The 25,388-nt window shown below is 37.7% G+C and overlaps 9 protein-coding genes across 9 annotated transcripts; 5 read left to right on the forward strand and 4 right to left on the reverse strand.

Moving 5' to 3' along the window:
• Positions 1 to 940: 940 nt before the first annotated feature.
• On the reverse strand, positions 941 to 3,425 carry LOC17893051 (E3 ubiquitin-protein ligase CHIP). The gene is made up of 8 exons (XM_006298225.2): positions 3,181 to 3,425; positions 2,797 to 2,864; positions 2,573 to 2,636; positions 2,346 to 2,417; positions 1,913 to 2,046; positions 1,667 to 1,820; positions 1,467 to 1,577; positions 941 to 1,387 (listed from the first exon to the last, which is right to left on the reverse strand). The coding sequence occupies exons 1-8, from the start codon at positions 3,283 to 3,285 to the stop codon at positions 1,259 to 1,261; spliced, it is 837 nt and encodes a 278-aa protein (XP_006298287.1). The 5' UTR covers positions 3,286 to 3,425; the 3' UTR covers positions 941 to 1,258.
• A 3,932-nt stretch (positions 3,426 to 7,357) lies between these two features.
• On the forward strand, positions 7,358 to 8,229 carry LOC17892926 (auxin-induced in root cultures protein 12). The gene has a single exon (XM_006298375.2). It carries the CDS (start codon positions 7,415 to 7,417, stop codon positions 8,138 to 8,140), a length of 726 nt encoding a protein of 241 aa, XP_006298437.1. The 5' UTR covers positions 7,358 to 7,414; the 3' UTR covers positions 8,141 to 8,229.
• A 530-nt stretch (positions 8,230 to 8,759) lies between these two features.
• On the forward strand, positions 8,760 to 14,015 carry LOC17891721. The gene is made up of 14 exons (XM_006296832.2): positions 8,760 to 9,243; positions 9,630 to 9,739; positions 9,956 to 10,018; positions 10,103 to 10,277; positions 10,407 to 10,511; positions 10,611 to 10,741; positions 10,832 to 11,390; positions 11,597 to 11,662; positions 11,913 to 11,989; positions 12,075 to 12,350; positions 12,449 to 12,788; positions 12,876 to 13,028; positions 13,113 to 13,655; positions 13,747 to 14,015. The coding sequence occupies exons 1-14, from the start codon at positions 8,980 to 8,982 to the stop codon at positions 13,918 to 13,920; spliced, it is 3,036 nt and encodes a 1,011-aa protein (XP_006296894.1). The 5' UTR covers positions 8,760 to 8,979; the 3' UTR covers positions 13,921 to 14,015.
• On the reverse strand, positions 14,007 to 15,200 carry LOC17890662 (ras-related protein RABA5b). Its single transcript, XM_006298395.2, has 2 exons — positions 14,784 to 15,200; positions 14,007 to 14,475 (listed from the first exon to the last, which is right to left on the reverse strand). The coding sequence occupies exons 1-2, from the start codon at positions 15,115 to 15,117 to the stop codon at positions 14,156 to 14,158; spliced, it is 654 nt and encodes a 217-aa protein (XP_006298457.2). The 5' UTR covers positions 15,118 to 15,200; the 3' UTR covers positions 14,007 to 14,155.
• A 494-nt stretch (positions 15,201 to 15,694) lies between these two features.
• On the reverse strand, positions 15,695 to 18,610 carry LOC17891776 (asparagine--tRNA ligase, cytoplasmic 2). Its single transcript, XM_006297130.2, has 7 exons — positions 17,926 to 18,610; positions 17,521 to 17,766; positions 16,788 to 17,366; positions 16,523 to 16,708; positions 16,377 to 16,441; positions 16,161 to 16,290; positions 15,695 to 16,078 (listed from the first exon to the last, which is right to left on the reverse strand). The coding sequence occupies exons 1-7, from the start codon at positions 18,382 to 18,384 to the stop codon at positions 15,836 to 15,838; spliced, it is 1,908 nt and encodes a 635-aa protein (XP_006297192.1). The 5' UTR covers positions 18,385 to 18,610; the 3' UTR covers positions 15,695 to 15,835.
• Positions 18,611 to 19,938: 1,328 nt separating this feature from the next.
• Positions 19,939 to 20,377, forward strand: LOC17893241. The gene has a single exon (XM_006299906.2). The coding sequence runs from the start codon at positions 20,021 to 20,023 to the stop codon at positions 20,315 to 20,317; it is 297 nt and encodes a 98-aa protein (XP_006299968.1). The 5' UTR covers positions 19,939 to 20,020; the 3' UTR covers positions 20,318 to 20,377.
• A 385-nt stretch (positions 20,378 to 20,762) lies between these two features.
• Positions 20,763 to 21,736, forward strand: LOC17891415 (ylmG homolog protein 1-1, chloroplastic). Its single transcript, XM_023785956.1, has one exon. The coding sequence runs from the start codon at positions 20,822 to 20,824 to the stop codon at positions 21,521 to 21,523; it is 702 nt and encodes a 233-aa protein (XP_023641724.1). The 5' UTR covers positions 20,763 to 20,821; the 3' UTR covers positions 21,524 to 21,736.
• Positions 21,737 to 22,476: 740 nt separating this feature from the next.
• LOC17891100 lies at positions 22,477 to 24,392 on the forward strand. Its single transcript, XM_006298335.2, has 5 exons — positions 22,477 to 22,883; positions 23,078 to 23,238; positions 23,331 to 23,361; positions 23,499 to 23,601; positions 24,052 to 24,392. The coding sequence occupies exons 1-5, from the start codon at positions 22,530 to 22,532 to the stop codon at positions 24,153 to 24,155; spliced, it is 753 nt and encodes a 250-aa protein (XP_006298397.1). The 5' UTR covers positions 22,477 to 22,529; the 3' UTR covers positions 24,156 to 24,392.
• Positions 24,393 to 24,431: 39 nt separating this feature from the next.
• LOC17891369 (putative lipid-transfer protein DIR1) lies at positions 24,432 to 25,229 on the reverse strand. The gene is made up of 2 exons (XM_023786093.1): positions 24,892 to 25,229; positions 24,432 to 24,631 (listed from the first exon to the last, which is right to left on the reverse strand). The coding sequence occupies exons 1-2, from the start codon at positions 25,202 to 25,204 to the stop codon at positions 24,615 to 24,617; spliced, it is 330 nt and encodes a 109-aa protein (XP_023641861.1). The 5' UTR covers positions 25,205 to 25,229; the 3' UTR covers positions 24,432 to 24,614.
• Positions 25,230 to 25,388: the final 159 nt, after the last annotated feature.

The following is a 25,388-nucleotide window of genomic DNA, read 5'->3' on the forward strand; positions in this document are numbered from 1 at the left end:
AAAAAAAGGCAAATAAATAAGCAATGATAGAAATCACATGTATTTCGTTTTAGATTTTTTTGCTTGGAAGATAGAATTGAATCACGAAAATGCCACAGCCCGTGACTCGTAATAATGACGAGTCAAAAATAAACTCCCATCATCAATAGATGGAGAAAAGTTGGGAATTGGAATATAAGGGATCGGAACATGTATCCATCCATGCTAAACCACTCTTTGGTGGTTATTTGTTCCTCTCCTCATCCAACTTTCACAGAAAAGCCAAAGAAGAAAAGAAAAGAATGTGATGCTTTCTTTCTACCTTTTTATCCACAACAACTCAACCAAATAACGTTTACAATCAATATGAGATTTTTATTCTATGGGTATGAAGAATAATTCCCAGAAAAATAATTAAAAAAAAAAAAAAAAATGAAACTTTGAACCATATTTCAAGAAAATAACGTGACATGAGATCATATAGTCTCCTGTTATGAGATGTAAGCAGCATCCAACTACTTTCTTAATATCAGTTTGTGCGGGATAGATCAGATACCTTATTTCATATACAACGTTTTACCATTATTTATAAAGTTTTTAACCATTTTGTGTTTCATTAGAACGTTTTACATTATTTTTTAATGCGAATTCTTGTTTCATTATTGTACTTTCAGACTCTTAATTTTGTTTTTGAGTAATTAACTGCAGATTCACTCTTTAGGGCACAGAACTGGTGTGGTCCTGAGAAGAACAAGGATACTTAGGCATGTTTTGGACTAAATTCTGACGACATGTACATAATTATCAAATCTTTGTTGAGCATACGAGAACTGCATCTAAGCTCCAGAAACTTCACCTTTATCCTTTCAAGTTTTCACCACGGACAGACAAATCTCAAGCATCTCATAACCCAAACCAAAGTAAGTTTCAGTGTATCCAAAGTGTTGCTAAACTGGACAAATAAACAAGATGGTTCTCCATCTTATAGCTGAAATTCATAGCTAAAGGTGACCAAATTCATAACTACATTAGGATTTTGGACAGAACTTTCTTCAATGCTAAAAAATGTCTGTATGTGTGTGTGCTATAGGCTAAGCCAAATGGCCAATGCGTGCACAAACAAAAAAACATTGTATATATACATGTCAGAGAATCTTACACTTAACACATCAGTCGAAAATCACAAAAGTGAAAATGTAAACGCACCCATCTCTTTTCTTCTTTCACCTGAGTAGCTAACCTCATTCTCATTCACTGTGTATGTAAATCCTCATTTGAATCAACAACCCATCTTGTAAGCCCATACATGTTTTTCCAAATACGCAGCCACTGCCTCTTTGATAGCCAGATTTGGAACAAGCTTGGACGGGTCGATCTTTTCACGCGTAATAGGATCAAACTTCCCCACCTAGCAGACCAAAACTTAACAGGAATAAGATGAAACAAATAACGGTTAACGTTACAGCAAAGAGTGACGATAATCCAACCTTCATGAGATGTTCAAGGATTGCTGCTCTTTCATATGTAACCCCACTTGGAGAAATTACAGGATCTCGGAAAATCTCAAGAGTTATGTTGCAGCACAAATAATCTGGCACCTGGAAATAACAATCCAGAATGGTAGTTGACCTCAAATATTAATGAAAGATGGGTCTTAAAAGAACTTTAAAAAAAAAAGTTAAAGCACCTCAGTTGGTTTATCTTCTTCTGCAGCTTTCTCAAACACTCGTTCAAGAGACTTCAAACGGTCAGTATGGGCAATGTAGTCTTCGTGAGAGGACTCTTCTGTCCTAGACATATCTAAAGCACGTTGTTCATTTAGAGCAGCCTGACAAGCTTCCCTAAGACAAACATGAATAGTTCCGTAAAGCCACACTGAAGCATAGTTCCAAGTAGAATTATTGTACCAAATAAAGATATTAACATAACTTACTTCAAACTACTCAATTCCCACGAGCGCCTCGCAGAAAGCAGTTCCCACTCCATGTATTTTGCTTTAGAAAGCTCTTCCCATATTTCTTCTACCATATATCCCGTCGGATTCGCACCTCTTCCAAGATCTAAAGCCTACACGAAACATAACCACATGAAGTAAGCAGGAAACATGCATCAAAAACTATTTTCATTTTTCTTAGTAATACTTGATGATTTCAACAAACACATCCTCAGTGTTGTTTATCCTCACTCAAAACCAGCATCCATAGTATATCCACTAACATAACTCTCAAAAAAAATATGGAGACTCAAGTGGTACCTTGCATCTTCATTAAGATGCTAAGAAACTACACAACTTAGGTGTCAAGGTTAGCATGCGAAATCATGTCCAGTAATAAATATTACAAAGAAATCTTAGGATAACTATATACCCTTTGCAACTCTTTAACTCCACTTGTATATTCTTTCTTCTCCAATAATGCAAGCCCTAGCATGTAGTGGGCCTGCCACAGAACATATATGTTCATATGAAAGAGGAGAAATGATCAAAGAATGCCAAAAAAGAAGACGACCAAACCAAGACAAAGAACTTAACAGATTCCATAAAAAGCACACTGAACAAAAGAGAACCGTCTAGATATAATCAAAAGAATAAAACCTTGACAGAATTGTGGACTAGCTGAATAGCCTTGCGACAATCCTCCTCGACCTTTGTCCAATCCCTGAATTTGATGCAAGCAAACAGGCCAAACAGAAACAACAAAGATTAAGCAATACATTAAACTATCTAGGCATACGAAGTGATCAGAAGTATAACTTTTTTTTTGGGTTTTAATGTTAAGATGATCAGAAGTATAACTTTACTGGAGAGAACATACTTACTTTCGCTTCATGTGGCAAAGTGCTCGATTTGTCCAATAAGTAGGAACATTTGGAGACAAAGCGATTGCCTGCCAAGTTACACAAAGATGATAAGATAATCACCCGAAAAAAAAGGGTCTTTGTAGCTTATTGATGACAGTAACATATCTGCAAACTGATAACGTATCCATGAGCACATAAAGGTTCCTAAATTCCAACTGTAAACACTCAATCTAACCTGATTTGGATGAAACTAAGTTCTGATTAATAAAGGAATAGTCCAAATTCGAAACTGTAAACAAGGGTTTGTTCCTCCACGCAGATCTAAATCAAAATCCCAGGGATAAACCCAGAAAACAAAAACCCTAACGATGAAACAAGAGAGAGGATTGAGAACCATGTAACCTCGGTATAAGCGTCAATGGCAGCGCCAAAACGTTCTTTCTTAAAGCAATTGTTTCCGTCTTCCTTTAACCGTTCCGCCATGGCGGAGGCCACACCCGTAACCATCTACGACAGCAATCCAAAAAGAACGAAAATTTCTCCTTTCCTAAGTCTCCTCTATGACTTTTACGGTGGCGCGTGTGCCCGGAGTGTTTTCAGAAGCGAAGAAGCCGCGAAAGTTCTCGGGCGAGGAGAGAGAAGAAACCAAAAATGATTATTGTATTAATTTAAATAGAAGGAAATTAATCGGTTATGGAAAGAAAGAGATCTTTAGTCTCTTTACCGGGTCAGCCCGATCAGACTTGGAGCATAATCCGGATCTTGAAGTTTAACGTTTTAACTTTGTAAAAGTATAATCTTTTTAGTACATTACTAGTACCATATACAGTACGAAATTTTGGTCAAACTAAAAAGTACGAAATTTTAGATTCATACATTTGTCCCAAAATCACAGTAAATTATAGAAATCTCAAGAATTAACAGATGAAGCTAATCCCCATGATAAAAATTAAGTAAAAACAAAAAACAAAATCAAAATTTTTCAATGGGATCGGAGACATTTGGAGGCAAAACAATAGAAGAAAGAATCTTTCTATTATTTTTTTTTTTTATTATTTTTTTTTTTATCTATCTATTTTTATTTTTCCCGAGCTACTCGTCCTCTTGGCTTTGCAACCTAGCCAATCTGTTGACAAGAACAACATCTAATCGAGAAGCAAGCTTAAACAATCTCCTTCCTCTTCTTGGTCAAGACATTGTCCGCAATCTCCGCGCAGGAAGTCCTTAAACCAGGTGAAGCTCTTTGGGGTTATATATGGACGACGAATCACTTGAAACCATTAATTGGAAGATAGTGACTGGTTTTCTTGTCTGATCCGTACACAATGTTTGGCATCAATGCACATCCTTTAAACTTTCTTCTTACACGTACGTACGTGGATCTATATCCTTAACTTTGGTCTCCTCCAGCTTTTCTGTTATTTCGAATAAGCTTTACATGTCTAATATGTATGTGACTTAAGTAAGATTCTGATTTTGTAAGACAAACACTTTAAAAGAACTAGGATTCGGATACTGTTGTCTTCGATTATTAAGATGATTACACTCTTCTGAAGTTATAAGCATGCACATCAGCACATGCAACAATATATGACTAAACAAGAACGAACCTTGACGGTAATTCTCCTGTCACTCTAGGCCCTAGCTAGTAAAAGTCATGAGCATGTTTCTCACGAAAAAAATCCCTAACCAAGTGAACTGAGGGAGAAGAATCGACGTTTAATATACGAAAGGCCAACGCAAATATGTATGGATCCAAAGCCCATTAGGTTTGCAATTTGTACGAGTTAGTTATTGGCCAAAATTAAACAAGAAACAATATAGAGTTGATGGAAATAAGTCAATAACGAGCTAACGCATAAATTTATAATACTAGTGTTAATAGCTAAAGCCGTGATTATATAGACTAATGACGTTCGTACAAAAAAGTTAAAAAGGACAAAAAGCATGTGTAAGTAATTTCTTTCTAAACCCCTTTTCACCCAATCTTCTTCCCATTTCTATGGATGATATCTTTATTTGACGTCTTTCCTCTTTCTTTTTTTTGGCGAGACTTTGCTAATACAGTACTTTTTTCTATAGTTATGAATTATATATGCGTTGATTGTTCATGGTTCATCGCTAAGTTTCATTCTATATTCATATGTATATAACGACGTATGAAAAAGATTATATATATATAACTTATGAAAAAATGTTTCAAACAGAAAAGAAAAATGGAGACACAATTGTTGACAAAATTCCAATTACATAAATTAATCCTGTAGGATCAAATTCATCAAATCTGGGCAGATATTTTGTCACTTGTAGTTGTTTCCTACCTGTTTCATGGCCCATACCCCGGCTCAAAACTAGAATATATATACATAATATCTTCGGATTGTATAAAGATACTCTTGTCTTATTTTTTCATGTCGACGTAGACCGATATATTAATCACTTCAAACTATTTTGGTGATACGTTATTACGTTGAATCAATATTTTAAATATTTGAGTATCGAAAGCAAAGAAATACATAAGTTTTTGTTATACTAGATTCGGACCCGCGCTACAGCGCGGAAGAAATAATTACGTATATATAACTTTTAACGGATTAAAATATGTTACATTTTAATTTTATTACAGTGGAATCGATTACGTTAATCATATATTTGTATTATAATTTTAAATAAAATAATAAAGAAAAAAGCGAGTAAATAATCATATATTGAGTTTTGATACAATTAAAAACACGGTGAAAATTTAACAGCACGAAATAATATTTGTCGATAAATTATTCATTTTGACCATTTTTGTAATACAAGTAGGAATATACGTAAAACTTACATATTTACAATATATTTTTTGAAGGACTAACCCGTAACATAATTCATTTCCTAAAAAAACATTATTCATAACTCGCTTTAGCATTATAATTTTAATTTTAACAAACTACCCGTGAACTATCTGAAATTTACATAGTTTGATATATAATATATTTTAACAGAGTGTGGTAGAGTATTATATGTTCGTTTTGAAAAATTCAAATTGCAACATATGCAAAAAAAAAATTAAATTTTTATTAAATATTTATATTATATAGTATAATATCATAAATTAAAAATAAGATCAAATAAAAGTGAAAGAAGAAAAATAATTTTTAATAGATTATATTAAATTAGTTAGAGAAATATTAGGAAATCATAAAATTAGTTATGGAAATAATACAATCCTTAAATTAGATATGGAAAGTATCCGATGTATGTATCCAAACCCAATTTAATAACCATTTTTGAAGTATCCAATTGTTAAAATCGGGTTAATTTTTTAATTTTGAGCCGATCCGTATTCTATTTTGTATTTCTCTTTTACTAATATAGAAATAGCTCTTCTTCTGATGGAAATAAAATATCACTAGTATATTATACTAAAAATAGGAGGACGATATTTATATATATTCTCCACTAAACCACGTGAAGAAGAAACAAACTCATAGGGAAGTGTATAAATTATAAAACGTCACGTATGACATAAGGCTTATGTAAGCAATATCCATACTATTCTCTGTATGTCTTCTTCTTCATCTTTCGTCTACATCTCTCTCTTGAGAGAGGACCATTTCCATTTTGGATTTAGAGAAAAAAAGAAGTTAGACTTTTCACCTAGAGAATAAAATATTAAACTAAAGAGAATTGCGGGAACATTTTACTGAAAATTTGGTATTGACAAAGTAACGTACGTGGGTCTATCTAGATGCCTAAATTTATAATACAAACGATTCTAGAACTACTGTATATGCTATGCAAAACAAAACATAAGAGTAGTAATCGAGGTAGACGGGAATTGGTATATATTCAAAGTTGTCCACCAACTAGGAAAAATAAAACAGTGACCCAAAAATATTCACAGAAATTAGATTTGGCTTATTACTTCCACCAATTCACATGAAATGACCCAAGGAAACATATATTTTTGATATCGGCCCTTTCCTAGTTCATCGTTGTTTTTGTCATTGTATCGTTTGGAAAAAAGAATAAAAATATTCGTCCCTACAAACACATTCCTTTTCATATTCGAAATTAAAACGTAACCTGTATAACTAACAAAACTTGTATTTTGTTTTTCTATGAAACAAATGTCCCTTAATTGACATTTTATGATATCATCGATTCTAGTCTTTTTGTAAAAAGTGATGCATGTAAGGAAAAAAACATTTCAACCCATTTGACCGATGACAAACCATACAGAAAGAAAAAAGAAGGGTTGACAAATATAGCAAAATAAATATTACAGAGACGCCACTTGCGGTCTGAAGTTGCAGAGTCAACATCCGCAAGAACACGCACTCTCCACATGCTCTCTCTACCCTAATTCCTCACTACCTTATTAATTCACCTCCTTTTACCTTTTTTTTCTTTTCTTTTTGGTAATAACAAAAACAAAAACAGATTCACACATGACTTTATTTCCTTTTATCACGGTCAACTCAACACGTGTCATCATCTTAGCGTCTCTCCCTGATTCCCTCAATCGTAGAAACGATGCACTGAACCAATACACTCCATAAGTTGAGGATTTGTGCTTCTATTTAAACACATCTCATCTCCCATTGTGTCTTACTGTCTGTCTTATCAAACACCACACCACACAGAGGCCATGTCTTCTCCTTCTTCTTCTCTTCTAATCTTTGCCGTCGCTGCTTGCTTCCTCTCTCTGATCTCTCCGGCAATTTCACAGACTTCCTGCTCCACACAGAAGCTTAGCTCCGCCGCGTCCTTCGATTCTTGCCAGGACCTTCCCGTCCTTGATTCCTACCTCCATTACTCCTACAATGCCTCGAACTCATCTCTCTCCGTCGCCTTCGTCGCTACACCATCTGAGACCAACGGCTGGGTCGCTTGGGCTATCAATCCCACGGGGTCTAACATGTCCGGTTCTCAGGCCTTCCTCGCTTACAGATCTGGAGCCGGTGCTGCTCCCGTCGTGAAGACGTACAACATCAGCGGCTACAGCAGTCTCGTCGAAGGCAAACTCGCCTTCGATTTCTGGAATCTACGCGCCGAGTCCTTGAGCGGCGGTAAGATCGCTATTTACACGACGGTTAAGGTTCCGGCGGGAGCTGATAGTGTGAATCAGGTGTGGCAGCTCGGTGGGAATGTTACCAACGGACGTCCTGGAGTACACCCTTTCGGTAAAGATAATCTCAGCTCACACCGTGTCCTGAGATTTACCGCCGATGCACCCGGCTCTGCTCCGTCGCCGGCCACCGGTGGCTCAACTACTAAAGGAGGTCCAGGGAACGCAGGGTCTTTGACGACAAAAGTAAATTTTGGGGTCAATTTGGGAATTATCGTTTTGTTGGCTAGTATTTTTATTCTCTGAACATGATCTTTTTTTTTGTGTACGCATAATAATGGAGGTAGCCCCATACTTTTTACTATTTTAGTCGTAGAGTCATTTACTTTTTTTCACCCCCGCCCCCCTAACCTTACCTACATTCTTCAGTGTTATTGGATTGTATGGACCATGCAATTACTGTTATCATCATCTTCATCTTCGTCTTATCTGCTTAAAATATGCGTGTGCCGTTCACTATAGACTACTTTCACAAACCAAACCAAAACGCCAGATGGTGAGATTTTGGTGTTACTACCACTACCATGCTCTCGTGTGGTGTCTGTGTGTGTGTTTTTAAAAGCTTTTTTAAAAAGTTATTCTTTGTTCAATTTGCTGTTGTCCACGATGTAGAACAGTGACAAGTGATATACGGTTTTTGTTTTCTCCTTGTTGGTGGCCTCAACAATACATTTTTAGATGACAGCGAAATCAATAGTTTTGAGTCCACGAAATCTTAAAACTTGTCCCGGGTTTTGCATCTCTACAATATATGGGCCTAAAGCCCAATAGTTTATATCTGTTACACGACCCAATAAGTATAGACAAAATCAACATCAACCCAGGAGGCGCATATGCGTTTTGATGCTGATTCAATCTCCCAAGTCCCAACCCTCTCTGTCTCTTTTGCTACAATAGTAAACATTGCTCTCTTTTAAGGCGCTTCCTTAATTCTATCATCTTTCTCAAATCTCACCCCTGAATATTCCCTTTTTCTTTTTTCAAACTTCGAACGCGGTTTCAAAAACTCAAATGCTCGAACGCGTTCCTGTGTTTCGATTCAGTAGAACTAGAGCATATGTCTTATTAAGCAGAGGTTATCAGTAATGGAGTCGATACAGAACCGAGTGGAATCGTGGATCAGAGACCAGAGAGCGAGGTTCTTACGGGTTTCGTGGGGGCCGATTCAATGGAAATTCCGGTGGCCACCATGGAACGGAGGAGATGCTGATCAGAGGATTAAGATCCGCCGGGAGTACGAGAAGCGTAAAAAGCAGATTGAGGATCTCTGTCTCGCCCTTAAATCCGAGTCTGTCGAAGATTTACAGGACATCCTCTGTTGCATGGTTCTCTCCGAGTGTGTTTACAAGGTGATTACTCTTAACACTTTTCATTAATCCTTGTTATAATGTAAATCAATTTAGTCTCGCTGACTACAGCCTTATTAATACTAGACGGAATAATTAACATTGCTGATTTAGTCAGAGGTTCTGTTACTTAGTTAGTTATTCAGTTACAAGGTGTTGTGTAGTGTAGTGTAAATCAGCTTGTACCTATGTGTACTGTTGTTTATACAGGAACTTAAAAGTTCGATATTTTTCTCTGTTTCATATATCCCTTTTTCTCTTTCTTAAAAAAATATTTTTTTCTCGACATCTTACTTAACTGTAACTTTGTAATGAGATGTAGCTACATTTTGGGAATTTCAGTTTAGGATATTGTATTGTTTATTTTAATGGAGGTTGTATTCTGGTAGAGACCTGCAAGTGAGATGATTCGAGCTGTTAACAAATTTAAAGCGGACTTCGGTGGCCAATTTGTTTCTTTGGAGAGGGTTCAACCTTCATCAGATCACGTTCCTCACAGGTTGCTTACATCTCTTTTCCGGTTTGATTTTTTCTTCAACGTCTTTAATGTTTTCTGTGCTCTGTGGTTACTAATTTACATATATGTTTGAGTTTATTTCTGGATTTTTAATACTTTGATACCATGGCTGCATTTTTGTCTTTATAATAGAACCCATATGCTCAAAGCTGATTTTTTCTATATTGAAGTTAACTTAAGGAAAATATGTTAATGCAGGTATTTACTTGCTGAGGCAGGTGATACATTATTTGCATCCTTTGTTGGAACTAGGCAATATAAGTAAGTCTTTGGAGTTTCTATTCCCTGGAAAACATAATAGCTCAGATGTAAGAGGTGTGTTTTTCATTCGTGGGTGTGTTCTAGGGATATCATGGCCGATGCAAATATACTTCAAGGTCATATATTTCACGATGATGTCGCAGAGGATGAATGTATTGCAGCTTCTGAACCTATACAAAGTGAACCACAGAAGAACAATGGAGAGGGTCTGCGGAATCCTAAGCAACTTAGACAGAAGCCGAAACCTGCTGCTCATCGGGTATGCTCATGGCACTTTGGAGTAGAATTTTTCTTCTCTTTTGTATCTTCAGTACAATGTGATATTGTGCAGGGTTCGAAATAAGTTCATTTTTTTCTAAAAGCTCTCTCCTTAAATGTTAACAACTAGGGATTCTTGGCTCGTGCTAAGGGGATACCTGCTCTGGAACTTTATAGGCTTGCTCAGAAAAAGAAACGAAAACTTGTATTATGCGGACACTCACTTGGTGGAGCTGTAAGTGTTCTAGATTTTCTTACCCTTGTGGTTCATACCTACATCTAACTTATCTTTGCTGACTCCTGGGTTTTGTATTTCATTCTTTTACTCCTGTAGGTAGCTGCGTTAGCTACACTCGCCATATTAAGGGTTGTTGCTGCCTCTTCTACAAAGAAAGACAATGGAAATGTTCATGTCAAATGTATAACCTTCTCCCAGCCTCCTGTTGGGAATGCTGCGTTGAGAGAGTATGTTTTGGAAGCCTAATCAAACATATGGCTGGGTTTAGTAATAGCATTCTCAGGCTGTTTTTTTCTCTCATTTGGTTTCCTTTGCAGTTACGTACATGAAAAAGGATGGCATCATTATTTCAAAAGCTATTGTATTCCTGAAGATTTGGTCCCGAGGATATTATCTCCTGCATATTTTCATCATTACAATGAGCAAAGAATGTCAATGGCTGGAGAAGCTGAAGCCACAGATTTGTTATTGTCTAAAAAGATTGGTCAGGGCGTAACATCAGAGGCAGAAAAGACAAAAGGTAAAGAACACGAGCAGTTAGTCATTGGTGTTGGCCCTGTTCAGAACTCATTCTGGAGACTTTCACGACTTGTTCCCCTAGAGGCTGTTAAGAAACAACTGGATAGGTATATAGGAAAGAAAGTGGATCCTGCAGAGACTTCTACTGCAACTGTATCTGCAGTGTCAGCTCCTATTGGGGACGTGGTTATTGAACCACAATCTCTTGAAATTGAGGAGGGTAGGGATGGTATATCTCTCAAGCCATTGCCAGATACTGGTAATGGTCAAACAGGTAGTGGAAGAACTGAAGGAAAGACCAATTCGTCCAATGGGTTTAGGGTTCCATATCTGCCCTCTTATGTTCCATTTGGAGAGGTAGATGCTATAACTAATATACAAATGTGATAAGCTATAGGATTACGATAGTACTTAACCTACTATATTTTACCAAGATTGGAAATGCTAATTATTGTAATCTTTCAATGGTATATTATCAGCTTTGATGTTTTTTTTTCTCCAGTAGAATCATGAGTCTTTAAGGATAAGTGACAGCTTATTAAGTTTATTTTTTCGTATCACAGCTATATCTCTTGGGAACTGCATCTGTGGAATCACTTTCAGAAGGAGAGTACTCTAAATTGACATCGGTATGAGTTTTTTTTTTTTGCTCATAGTCATGCTGATAAGGGATTTTTTTAGTTTAAACTATTGAATTTATCTAGTTACTTTGATTCCGGAGTTCTCTAACTTGAGGCGCTTGTATATTTTGATGCTTAATATCTCAAAGCTTGATTTGACAGTATATTTGGGTATCCTCATTACTTGCCTTCCTTCATATTTAGTTTGTGGTTGAAGGTCTCTTATTTGGTTGCATTTTTTTGGCAAAGATATTTTCAGGTCAGATCTGTGATAACTGAACTGAGAGAACGTCTTCAGTCACATTCTATGAAGTCCTATAGGTCTCGCTTCCAGAGGTGATAGTTCCTCCTTGATTCATGCGACAGCAGGTGATTAGTTTTGGTATGCTTTATTATTGACATGCTTCTTTTGTTCTTGTAGAATACATGACCTCTGCATGAATATTGATGGTTTTTTCGGAGTGGATCAACAGAAGCAGTTTCCACATCTAGAACAGTGGCTTGGACTTGCTGTTGGTGGTAGTGTAGAGCTTGGGCACATCGTTGAATCACCGGTTATTAGAACAGCCACTTCTGTCGCCCCTCTTGGCTGGAAAGGCGTTCCGGGTGATAAAAATGCAGAACCTCTAAAAGTTGATATCACTGGATTTGGCTTGCATTTGTGTTCTTTTGTACATGCCCAAGTGAATGGCAACTGGTATGGCCACGTTTTATTCTTTTCAAAAGGATGACCAATATATGTGATAAATTTACTCTCTATATATGTGTTAAATATTAGAAATTTACTCTCTCTAGGTGCTCAACTACCGTAGAATCCTTCCCTTCACCACCTGCTTATTCTTCAGATAATGTGGAACAGACAGAATTACAGAAGATTAGGGTGGTCATAGGAACTCCTCTGAAACAACCTCCAAGTAACCAGATAGTTGAAGATCCTCTAGTTCCTATGTTCTCGTCTGTTGATTCAAACACTGGTTTTCCGAAGGAAGGAATCAACCTAGGATTTTTTCAAGAGGACAAGTTTGTTCGTCCTGAAGGTTTGGAGGACTTATACATATTCTGCACTAGTGATTTTGCTACAGTGGCTAAGGAGGTCGAGGTCAGAACACGGAGGGTTCGATTACTTGGACTTGAGGTACATCCGTCCTTGTTTCATTGGAATAATACTACATGTTTTCATACATTGCATGTAATTATATATCTGGCTCATTTGTCTGCGCAGGGTGCTGGTAAAACCTCTCTATTCCGGGCAATACTGGGTCAAAGCATGCTGAGTTCGATGACCCATGTGGAGAATCTGCAGATACAATCTGATGTTCAAGAATGTATAATTGGTGGTGTTTGCTACTCGGACACAGTGGGAGTAAACCTGCAAGTTGGTATCTTCAAATTCTGGTTCCACAAGTTCTAAGTTTGTTTTTTCTCAGAGTTAGTAAATCATTTTGGTATTCTGATGCAGGAGCTGCACTTAGAGGCTTCTCGCTTTAGAGAAGAACTATGGAAAGGAGTTCGTAATCTAAGTAAAAAGATAGATTTAGTTATTCTAGTGCACAATCTTTCTCACAGAATACCACGTTACCAGAACTCAACAACACAACTGCAGCAACAGCAACCAGCACTTGCTCTTCTGTTAGACGAGGTTAAATCTCTTGGTATCCCTTGGGTCCTCGCCATAACAAACAAGTTCTCAGTCAGTGCCCATCAGCAGAAATCCGCTATCGAAGCTGTACTTCAGGCATATCAAGCGTCTCCAAACACAACTGGAGTCGTTAACTCTATCCCTTATATTATATCTGGATCTGGTAGTTCCTCATTGCCTTGGGCAGCTGTGAATGCGGGTAATGAAGGACCAGTAGGTGCGCAAAAGCTAATATTCGCTCCGCTCGACCTTGTCAAAAAGCCTTTTCAGAGAAAAGACACTGTTTTTCCAGTGGATGGTGTGAATTCCCTTTGCCAGCTTGTCCATCGCGTTCTTCAAACTCAAGAAGAAGCTTGCTTTCAGGTATTAACACTATCTTGAAAGAATGTTAAACTAAATATCAATGTAGTGTCCAAGTCGTTTGAATATTGATACATCTCCATCATTTTTTAAGGAACTTGCTAGAGACAGACTGTTGGTGGAACTAGCCAAAGACCGTGCAGTAGTTGGTTCACAGGCCAAGTCATCGTCAATGTCAGCAGCAGCCGTGGGAGCTTCACTTGGTGCTGGTCTTGGCCTTGTCTTGGCAGTAGTAATGGGTGCTGGTTCCGCTTTACGAAAACCTTGATTGTACCCAATCAACCATTGGATCTGTTATATATATATATTTTATATAGTATGTACATAGTAGTCCCATTAGAGTTGGATTTCAAATTCATGTTTTTTGCCATGATCTCGTACCAGGTCATTTGCTCTAATCCAACAACACAAAACAGATTGCGAGTATCTTATAACTCCAAAATGATAAATGATCATTATAACCTTTGAAGATTTATTCTGGTAAAAACAAGATCGTTTTTAAATCATCGGGAGCAACAAGACGGATTGCGCCAGGAGCTCTCGGAGCCATCTTGGTTGTTGACAAGGCTGACCCTGTTAACGGAAAGTTCGGCCTTGTAAGCATCGGAGTTGAGAAGTTTACGGCTGACATTGTTAAAGATCTCTCTGATGACAATCTCAAAGGCTTTGTCTACGTTCGTGGCGTCTAGAGCAGATGTCTCCATGAAGAACAATCCTTCTTCCTCGGCGAGAGCTTTCCCTTCTTCCACACTAACCGCTCTGATATCCTCTAAATCACATTTGTTCCCAACTAGCATTTGTGCCACCGCCGTGTCACAATGAGCTTGCGAGGTAACGAAAAACAAAGAGTCAGACTTTTGTTTGAATTCACAACTAGCTCTAGACAAAGAATCTCAAGCAAAAGGGGGCAAAACAGAGCATCTTATCGACTCAGAGAACCAAAATCACATCTCATTGCCTCAACTCAAATCAAAAGACATATTTTGATAGACTGAAGTAACGCACAATGTAACTCATGGTATCCATGAAAGGTGCTCAATTGCAAGTGTTAGGGATTCACAGCTTCAAAAACAAATGGGTCCAACGCTCAATTCACAGCTTCAAAGAGAGAGAAGGGAAGAGTAGACTTACTGTGGAGTTCCTGAAGCCAACGTTTGACGCTTTCGAAAGTGTCGCTTCGGGTGATGTCATAAACGATGAGAGCACCAAAAGCACCTCTGTAGTAAGCAGAAGTGACTGCCCTAAACCTCTCTTGACCAGCAGTGTCCCAGATCTGAGCCTTCACTTCTTTCCCTTCGATTTCGACCAGCTGCGTCTGAAACTCCACTCCGATTGTCGCCTTCGAGTTCGTGTCGAACTCATCCCGCGAGAATCGAGACAGCAGGTTCGATTTTCCGACAGCTGAATCGCCGATTAAGACAATCTTGAACAAGTACTCTTCCCCTCGGTCGTCTTCCTTACCCATCTTCTTCTTCTTCTTCTTCTTCTTCAGATTGTGGAGATACGATTGCAGTGCAGGCTTTGAAAAAAAGGAGAAGCTTTGATAAGTGGTAAAGTGGTGACAGACAAGCTGCGTGATTGGCGGGGTTTCCTATATAGACCACTTCATTAATTCTCTACTTAATTACGTTTAAGAACTTTTAATTATTGCCATACTTATTTTTAAGCTACGTATATATTCCTTAAACATTTATAAATTTGCTTAATTGGAAAAAGAAAGCCTTTAAAAAGACTTTAGAATTTGCGAATTAAATTTAATTTTCTAAATTTGTTTAAACTAATTAAAGTAAAAACTGGTACGTTTCTCAACAATATTTTTTGTTGTTATAGAGTTGGCTCTTATTTATGTCACAACCAACATATTTGAAATTCAAACTATATTTCAAAAGCTTACAAGAATTGTCATCAAAAAATTCTGCTACCAGCCAATTTTATACATTGACAACCCAAAATTGATTAAAATTGTCAATTACACAGGAGTTGTGTGGTTCGATAATTATTGTATGATTGCAAGTTTCTTATAGGTTTTGATACCTTCAAGCTTTACTTACCATTTTCATCCAAACTATACAATCCACAGATCATTTATGAACACTTTGGTATGTACAATTCTTTTCTTATTTCACCAAGTTTGGTTACATAGATTACATAACAGTGTAACTGAGTTTGTACATGACGCTGATTTAGTTGTTTGCATTGCCCCAACTTCTAGGGAAAGGAATGGCGTCTTTGATATCAGGAAGTCCGGTCGCAAACAGAAGCATATGTTCCATGCTTAGGCTTATTCCTGACTGCTTCACTGTCCCATGCCTCCTTAAATCTAAGTACCACTCGAACTTCTCCCTCGCGATTCCGAATTCCCCAATCCTCGCATCCAAAAGCTCAAAACGTTCTTCGTTTTGGCTCCCAGTGATCACAACACCAACCTATAGAGAAATTTGAAGACTTTTGTAAAATTCTACAACTATGAATTCCTAATTTTAGATCAATGTTTGATTCTCTTCTTACCTTTGGTACGACCAGATCAAATGCTGCTACAGTCTTCTTATCATCATTCAACCTCACGTAAAAAGGTTTAGCTAATCTCGGATAGCTATGTATAATTACAGGACCTTTGTAAATCTCATCAGTAAGATAACTGCAACATTAAACGGTGAAAAGAGAATTTAAGATTGGATTTTGAAACACAGACTCAGTTGCATTTTCCATAAGCAAAAACAATACCTTAGATGCTCTGTTGTTAAAGCAACGCCCCACTCAGGCTTGGTTTCAAATTTTCTAGTGGTTGCCTGCTTTAGATTATCAGATCATTATGATGTCGCAAAAATATTCAGTAAGTAGGAACTATATGGGAAGTGAGAGTGTTATACCTTTTGCAGAAGACTAATCGCTTCAGTATAGGAGAATCTCAAAAGAGAGCTGGACGCTGTTGCTTCGAGACGTGTGGTGATGGTCTTGTCAACTCGTTTCGATATGAATTTCATGTCTTCATGACGATTTTCCAGAATATATTTGCAAAGGAACTTGAAGTATTCATCAGCACAATCCATAGCATCCTGTAACATCAAAAGAAACAAGTTACCATTCGTTGAATTTCATTGGTCAAAATCAGTGTTCTAGTTATAACAATCTTACATCCAATTCAGTGAAAGCCATCTCGGTTTCCACATTCCACATCTCTGCCAAATGCCTTGCATTGTCAATTTTATCAGCTACAAATCGCGGTCCAAAGGTATAAACTTTTCCAAGTGCAGAGGCATAGCTCTCAAGATGAAACCTCCCAGAAGAAGTCAGATAAGTGTCGCGGCCAAAAAAATCTTTCGAGAAATCAAGCTTCTCAGATTTGACCAAAGTTCCTGGTTTGGATTTTTGTTTCATCTCAAGCTGAGATGCAAGATCGTTGGTTTTCTTGAGGTCGTATACAGCAGCAACCACAGCTTCACGGTTGCTGTCAGATCTCTTGAGGTGATCAATCAGCCTAGTCTTTTCCTTTATAGCAGCCTTTACAGTGTCAATGCTAAATCCATCTTTTTCTTTGGCAGGCTTCTTCTCCTCTTTATTATCAGTTTTACCTAAAAGAGTAGTGACCCTAAACATTTCGCCAAATCCAGTGGTTGTGATGACTGGTACTTGAACATACTGAAACCCATGGTATTGAAGGAATGTGTGGCTCGCTAAGGTTAGCGCACTGTGTACTCGAGTTACCGACCCAACCTTTCACCAACAATATTAGAGAAATCTATATTAACAAATTGCTCTTCCATGACATTATATAAGGAAGAGGCAAAGACAAACAATAAATCAGCATTGTGAAAGATTCACTATAACCTAAAATCATTTGAGAAAAATGTTGCAAATATAGTAATACCGTAGTTGTGCGGGGCCTGAAATGAGAGTAGTCTCTAAGCATATGCAGAGGAAGCTGTTTCTTTGAGAGTGGATACTTTTCTGGATCCACTGTTCCAACATGAAGAAGCTTCTCTGCCTCAAGCTCAATGACATGTTTTGCAGAAGCAGCCAATGGTAGTCTTAAGACACCTTCAGCTACAATGCAGGTCCCTAGGGCCATAAGCTGAGTTGCTGGAACAGTCGACAATGCAGAATCAACAACAACCTGAGAGGGACAAAAATTTGGAATTTTAGCTCTCTTTTAGATTATCTCTATAAAAAAAGAAGGTCTCATTGGCATTTCATCAAACATGTTGTGCGCCAGAGCTATCGTTTTCCCTTCAAAAGTAGTAAACTTTAAGTGAATCTGATGTATAGAAGCTACCTGTAGACTGGAGACAGAGGAGCCGTCACTGATCAAGAAGTAAAAAACATACTCGGGAGGTGGCGCGGCCTTCTGACCGGAGAGTTCCGTCTTATCGAAGATTGGATAAGTCTTGCCACCGCCGCTCAGTACATCGAAAAATCTCCTGAAAATACTCATTTTGGATTGAATAATCTCGGTGCACCTAATGTTGGCCGTCGTATGAGATTGATCACCACCACTCGACGGCGAAGGGACAACAACTACAGGCGGAGGAGGAGGAGAATCTTTCTTAACCGCTCTAGAAGACTTAACCCAACCGCCAATCACAACTTTTTTCCCGACCAAGCCTGCTCCGCGGTCGCTCCGTTCGAGCAGAGTCTTTAACTCAACCCGGTTCGAATACTTAGACAACGTAATGGGTTTGAGAGAGAGGTCATCGTCCAGATCTTTCTGATGGTTTTTTCCGTGAGATTCCATTCTGGGTCGGAAGAATTAAGAAGAAGAATGGGAGAAATCGAGAGGAAGGATTGGGTATAGTTGAATTGGAGAAATCGAAAGAGAAGAAGAGATTATATATAAACATGATTACTTTGGATATAATACTGGTTTTGAGAGAAAGAGAGATTTAGAGGAAGTTTAGATTGTTGGAACAAGGAAAAGGATTGTTTCAGTGTTGCCGAGAGAAGAGACAAAAGGAGAGAGAAGAGGCAAAGTTTGGTATTCTTCAAGGTTTGGATATTCGCGGGAACCCAAACTGTTGTGTATATATATATTATATAACCTGAATATTTAAATAATAATATAAAAAAATATGGGTCTGTAATTCTCAATCCCAATTCAGCTCTAAGCTAAGCTACTTGCAAACACAAAAGTCTAAGACCACCCTCAATGCACAGCTCTTAGAACATTTTTATGTTAATTTAGCATTAAATAAAAATCAAAATACACTTAAAACCTAAGTTATGGTATGTTATATAAGAACAAAATATGGGTAGAAGAGGCTCAGTTTTCAATTAAATTATTAAACAAATCATAATATCAATTTTAATAGTCTTGCATTGATGATGCTCTAAGAGATTATGCTTCTTCTTTTTTTTGTAACTCAATGTCCAATATAAATGATCCTTATATCATTGTTGAATACTAACAAGTATGAAAGAAACAATCAGAATCAATCTCCCAATTATAAACCGATTTATTTCGTAAACCGATTGATTTTTAAACGGCCAGTTGTATAGATTGTAATTAAGCTAGGGTACGATCTTGTCATTAAGCAGTTGAATTGGGGGTCACATGTAAATTGTAATGATGGTTAGCACGAGGCACCATTACATAATCAACCCTTTTTCAATAAGAATTCGGAGACGAAAGCAACATGTTTTAAATAATCCCCATGTTGTTATAAAATAATAATATTGAATTATGATGCACCTATTAACTAACCTTTATAGAGTAATCGTAGAGTGGCCAATGACCGAACAAAATGCCAATATTACCTTCCAAGTTCTTTTACAAAACTAAGGGAAACTACTTTGTATAGAAGCCATCAAAACTTTCGGCTATAACAACATTTGAATAAGATCAGGTGGATTTATTACTTCGTCATATAAACTTCCAAGGAACATCTACTAACTATGAAAATTAAAGGTTACAAAACTCTAATTGATTAAATAGAGAGTACTGTCACCAAAACCGGCTGATCAATATAGTAGTAACAAAAGTTAGTTTATGAACCCCAAAACTCAAATGTAGTTTAAGGCTCAAATGATATTCTTGATCAGTTTTGAGTTAGATCTATGATCTATCTTTAACTTTGATTAGGAGTTATAATACTATTTGAGAGATCGAAATGGAATATTGTTCGAAAAGGTTAACCTCCTCCTATCCTACTCACCATAGGCTTTCATGATGCTCATAATCATTGCCTCTTCAATGATTAAAAGCTCTTTTGATTCCGAGCTTTACACATCATCGATCATCAAGTCACTCGCTTCTCCTACTTATAAATCCACCTTCAAGAACTTGCAAACATCATCAGAAACTTAAATTTCAAGACTAAATCAAATCCGAGACAAAAAAAAAGAAAAGAAGAAGAAGGTAAAATAAAAAAAACATGGTAAGAAGAAGCGCAGTCCATGCCATTTCAAGTCATCCGTCGAGGGTGTGGTGGCCGCAGCAACGGAGGAAAGGAAAACGAGCCGTGGTGCGGTTGGGAAACCGACGAAGAGGGTTCTTGGTCGGGCCACCGCGGATGGTGGTTCAGAGATGGAGGATGAACGTCGGAAAGCCGATGAAGATGATGAGAAATATCATTTTGGGGATAATCTCAAATGGTGGAAATGCTAAGATCTTAAATGCTTATCTCTGGTCTTTACCAATTTTACGTCCTCAATTGTTTCCACTATGCTGATTTTGTAACTTGTGAAGATGTAATATTTGTCTTGTTCTTTTGTTGTGTGAATCTTAAATAATCGGCTTTTATAATACAAGTCTTCTTAATTCTTGCCTATATATAGCTTAAGCTTATTCTTTAAAAGGATTCAGGATTATGAACACAACTAGTTTTTGAATTATTTTGTCTCTGTCATTGATTACTACTAAGTACAAAGTTACTAATTGCAAACTAATGTATTATGCTTGGATTATTGAATTAACATTATCAAAAAAGATGTTTTTAAAATTTGATAAAAATGATCGTATTTCGTACACAAGCTGTGTAAAGTAAGAATTTCAGTGTTTGTGTAATATACAGAAATTTTTATTAAGAATTTTGTATGAAAACAATAAATAAAAAATATTTAAAAAGAGGAAATAAATAAATAACATTGGACAGATTTTGGGTTTTATTATCCTGAAAAAAGAGACTCATAAAAAAAGCTATATCTCTTTCAGTTCAAGAGGCGGAAGAACGGAGATGGCCACCATCACACCTCTCGCTCTTCGCTCTCCGGTTCTTCTCCGTCCTTCATCTGCTTCGAACCCTACCAGATTCCATGGCTTCAACAACCTACCACCACCATCGCGTCTCTTCTTTCCCCTTAAACCCTTCCCTTCTCTATCCATCCAAAACCCTAAATCCATCCGAATCGCTGCGTCCGCTTCGCCGATGACGCCGATCCTCCCGGCGGCGAATTCAACGAATCGCTCATCCACACTCACCGGTTCGACTCGGTCCCTCGCTACTCTCGCGGCTTTGACAATCGCTGTAACCAGAGTCTTAGCTCAGAAACTGTCGCTCGCAATCCAGACCTCAAGTCCTGTAATCGCGGAAGGGTTACGATTGTCCCTCAGTACAGCCGGACCCGTCTTCTTCGCGTCGCTCAGAGATCGTCCTCCGGGATACTTGAACACGCCGCTTACTGTGGTTGCGGTGGGGATAAAGAAGTGGTTAGACATTTACAGTGGGGTTTTGATGGTTAGGGTTTTGCTCAGTTGGTTCCCTAACATCCCTTGGGAGAGACAGCCTTTGTCTGCCATTAGAGATCTCTGTGATCCTTACTTGAATCTCTTCAGAAATGTCATTCCTCCTATCTTCGATACGCTTGATGTTAGTCCGTTGCTTGCTTTCGCTGTTCTGGGCACTCTCGGATCGATTGTTCATGGCAGCACTGGATAGAAATTTGAGGCTTTTTGTTCTTGTTTGAGACATTATATTGGAGAAGTTTGCATCTTTTCTCCCAAAAGATTAGGAGAAGTCAGAATTTCATGTTTGCTTCTCCATGTAGGATGCGCACAATGAGAGTTATGAGCTTTGTCGTTTTTTTTTTCGAATTTGATTCTGAATAATGAGATTTTGGTTTTTACATACTAGAGTTAAATTGTTGATGGATTCTCTTGCAGCTCTGCTCAATTGTCAATATTGTCTAAGAACCTCAAAGTTAAGGATTAGTTTAGGACGCTGGAAGAATACACATGTTAGGTTTGGTGTCTGAATTTCTAGTTTGATATGTAGTAGAATTCATCATCTGTATCTGATCCAGATGATGATAGGTATGTGAAGTTCATGTCTCTGGAAAACTGGTAGGCGCATGAGATTTCAGGTATTTGGAGATAACTCCAGTATTTCTGCTTGTAGCTTCTTGACCTAGCCTTGGCAACTCATGGCTTTTGGGATAGTAGGTTATTGGATACCTCGAACATACATAGGCGGAGAACATGATGTTCTTGTTTCAAGAGTGGATAGAACTGTATAGAGTATAGAGTTTTGTAGTTTAGGCAAAAGCAAGTTCCATCTGAATTTACAATTATTAGAGTGGCATTTGCTGGATTTGGCTGAAAAGGTAAAGAAGACAACAATCAAATGTGTAACGGTATCACATCACACCTGAAAGCTGAACTATGATCGAAAAAATATTGTCAGTTCTATAATTAAAGGTTTAAAGGAAAGAAAGTAAGAAGCATCTCTCAAATTGGACCGCACCATTTGCCAGTTCAATGCTATAGTTATCTTATAATCTTACAAAATCAAACTCGTTAAACTATAACATGACCAAACTTTATTTTCAAATCCGTAATCAGGAATTCATGAATCATACGAGAAATTTAGTTTCGGTTTTGTGAAATTACCGGTTCATAACCCACCGGTTTAGGAGCCAGCTCTGGTATAGGTCGTGTTAGACCTCATGAGACTTTACTTCGAGTCTCAGACTAGCCGCCGGAAAACAGTCATGAACTTTGTCGTCAGACGACTGGGCTCGGTTTTGCCGTCGCTACGTCACAGCAGCGGTTCACAGAGCCGACTCGCCAGAACAGAGGCAGGTCAGCCGAGACGGCGAAACAAGTTGCCTTCTCTTCCGTTCAAGAAGAAGGAAGAGAAATCCGAATGGTGGATCGTGGACGGAGAGATGCACGAGATAGGTGATCACATCCCTCCCCGTGAGCGATTCACAATCCCTAGAGATAACATCCCGAATAAACGCCGTAAGCAGCTCCGTGAGCAATTCATGCGCCGCACTCGCCTTGTCCTTAAAGAATCGGTGAGTTCCATTAATAAAGTTTAGTTTTTTTCCAATCGTCACTGCTTGTTTACAGAGTAAATAGAAACAGAGCAGCTCTTTCGTTTCTATTACTTCCTTTTGGAGATAAAAAACAAGAATTGATTGTTCTGTGTTGTGGTTCAATTGGAAAAATCCTGTCTTTAACCTAATTGTGCTGCCATTTCAAATGATAGGAACATGAGCCATGGTGCAAAAAGTATATGGAACTATATAATGAGCTTAGAGAGAACTGGGAGAGGCTTTATTGGGATGAAGGATATTCAAAGAAAATTGCGAGTGACCATGCTAATTATGAGTCCGCTGAAGAAGACGATGAAGATTTTAATCCATACAGGTATATCTGTTAATCCTTGACCATATTCTTATAATGGTATTTAGGTGTGTATGGATGGTTTTGTGATTGGTTTGTCTCCTTGTTCATTGCAGGAACAGGCGGTCTTACAGCGATCAAGCCAAGGTAACAACTTTATCATGTTATTTTGTGGATATAGGCTATACGAGCTTTTGAGATTTGAGATTTTGCTGCGTGCTTCCTGTTTCTTGTTTTCTTTAAAATCTGGGTCTGAGTTTTGTGAGGATCGAAAATGAAAGCAGGAGCAAGGGTTTAATAGACCTATGCAAGGTGATAGCTGGGAGAAAGTCAATCAAGTCAGAGACAAATTTGAGTATGATAGAGAAAGGAGGATGAGAGATAAAGGTGAGTGTTCATGGCCAAAATATATAATGGATTAAGCATAGTGGTACATTGTTCATACTGTTTCATCATTATACTGCATGAACAGAAATTGACTTGCTGATGTGATCTGATAAATTTCCTTGTGAGTATTGGAAAGCTATAGTTGAGGCATCACTGTTTTGTTGTTGAATAGGAAGTCTGATGTATTTCCTGGAATATGTCAGAAAATTGGAATGCTTAAAACATATCATTTGCAAATTGAAGAGAGGAAATATATATAATAGAGCACAAGAGATGAAATTAGACGAATGTGGCTTATTGTCTACCATTTGGCTCTTGTATTTGTATAGTTGACATGCTAATTTGAGCCGAGTATCTTGCATGAGTCTAGCTAAATCCCATTTGGGTGATATATCTGCAGCATTCTACTATAAGCATTTCAGCTATCTTGAACAATCTTTCTTGTCGCAGCCTTTGCACCAATGAATGCAGCACCGGCCTCTGAAGACTCTAGGGACTTGAATTGGAATGCACAAAGACGACCCTTTGATGCTGAGAGATACACTAGAGATTGAATACGTTAACATCACATGAGAGCAAGTAGATTGAATGGAGCTTTGGCGTAGCTTTCTACTCTATTTTATATCCATGTGAACATCAATTATTATTACTTTGCAAAAGTATGCATTCAGTTACTAGATGATGTAGCGCTGATCGTCTTATGTTTGAGTGCAGCTTGATTCTGGGCTTTAAACGGTAAATGAATTTGTTACGCAGCAAGTAAAAACGGAAAAGGGTAACCTTTTTTCTTACCATTGTGATCAATTTCCAATTCTTTTCCAATGTAAAAAAGAAAAGGGAAACAAGATAAAATAAATGTAGTGTCATGTAAGTAATCACCAACATAATATAAATGCAGACTTTTATTTTTAAGTACAAAAGGAGCAACTAATATGAAAAATACACCCACGTAAGCAAGCAAAAGGAGAAGAAACGTATCTCCATGAAGCTGTTTCCTTTGTCAAACAATGCTTCTATTTTAACACCTCACCTGCATTTGATATCTCTGTTAATCAGACATCACTCGACACACTCGCTACAAAACGTTTCATGAAACTAATATGCTACTTCAGCGCTTTGCTGATATATATACAGTGTTGCATGATATATCATATAATTAATACAAGTCTAAAGTCTCTAATTATAGGTCTGAGTCCGTCTGACTAAAACCTTATTAAAAGATGTGATTCTCTAGTAAAATTAGTTTAAAAAAAAAAAGAATGACAAGGGCAGATAGAAAAATTAAATTACATGGAGGGAAATTGGCAGAACACTTTCCAGGTAAATGGAGAGCGAGGGTCCGGTCAACGCCAACGATGGGTGGTCCCTTGGCAAGAACACATAGACAAGGTTGACCAAGTGCCTTGATGGCAGCGCAACATAGCTCGTTCGGACGCAGTGTGCTAAACGGAGCCACTGATGGTCTACACGGCACTAACTGGATCAAAGCCGACAAAAATGTTCGACCACATGGGTGTCCCAGAGTCTCTCTCACCAGACCTGACTGGACCATAACTATAAGTAGCATCACTGTAAATACCTGATACCTTTTCATTACAATCATCTCTTCTTCTCTTTTTTTTTTTTTTTTAAAGTTTTGACAGTATGTCTTAAAACAGGCGATGCTCATAATATACAAACTTAATTTTACATATATAATAAATAGCTAGGAGACGCGCAAATGAGAATGAATGATCGCATGCGTAACCTAATGGAGTTGGATTAGATGGATCATGATATTTTTGGGT

This window comes from Capsella rubella, unplaced genomic scaffold (genome assembly GCF_000375325.1).
Source record: "Capsella rubella cultivar Monte Gargano unplaced genomic scaffold, Caprub1_0 scaffold_3, whole genome shotgun sequence".
Classification (NCBI taxonomy): domain Eukaryota; kingdom Viridiplantae; phylum Streptophyta; class Magnoliopsida; order Brassicales; family Brassicaceae; genus Capsella; species Capsella rubella.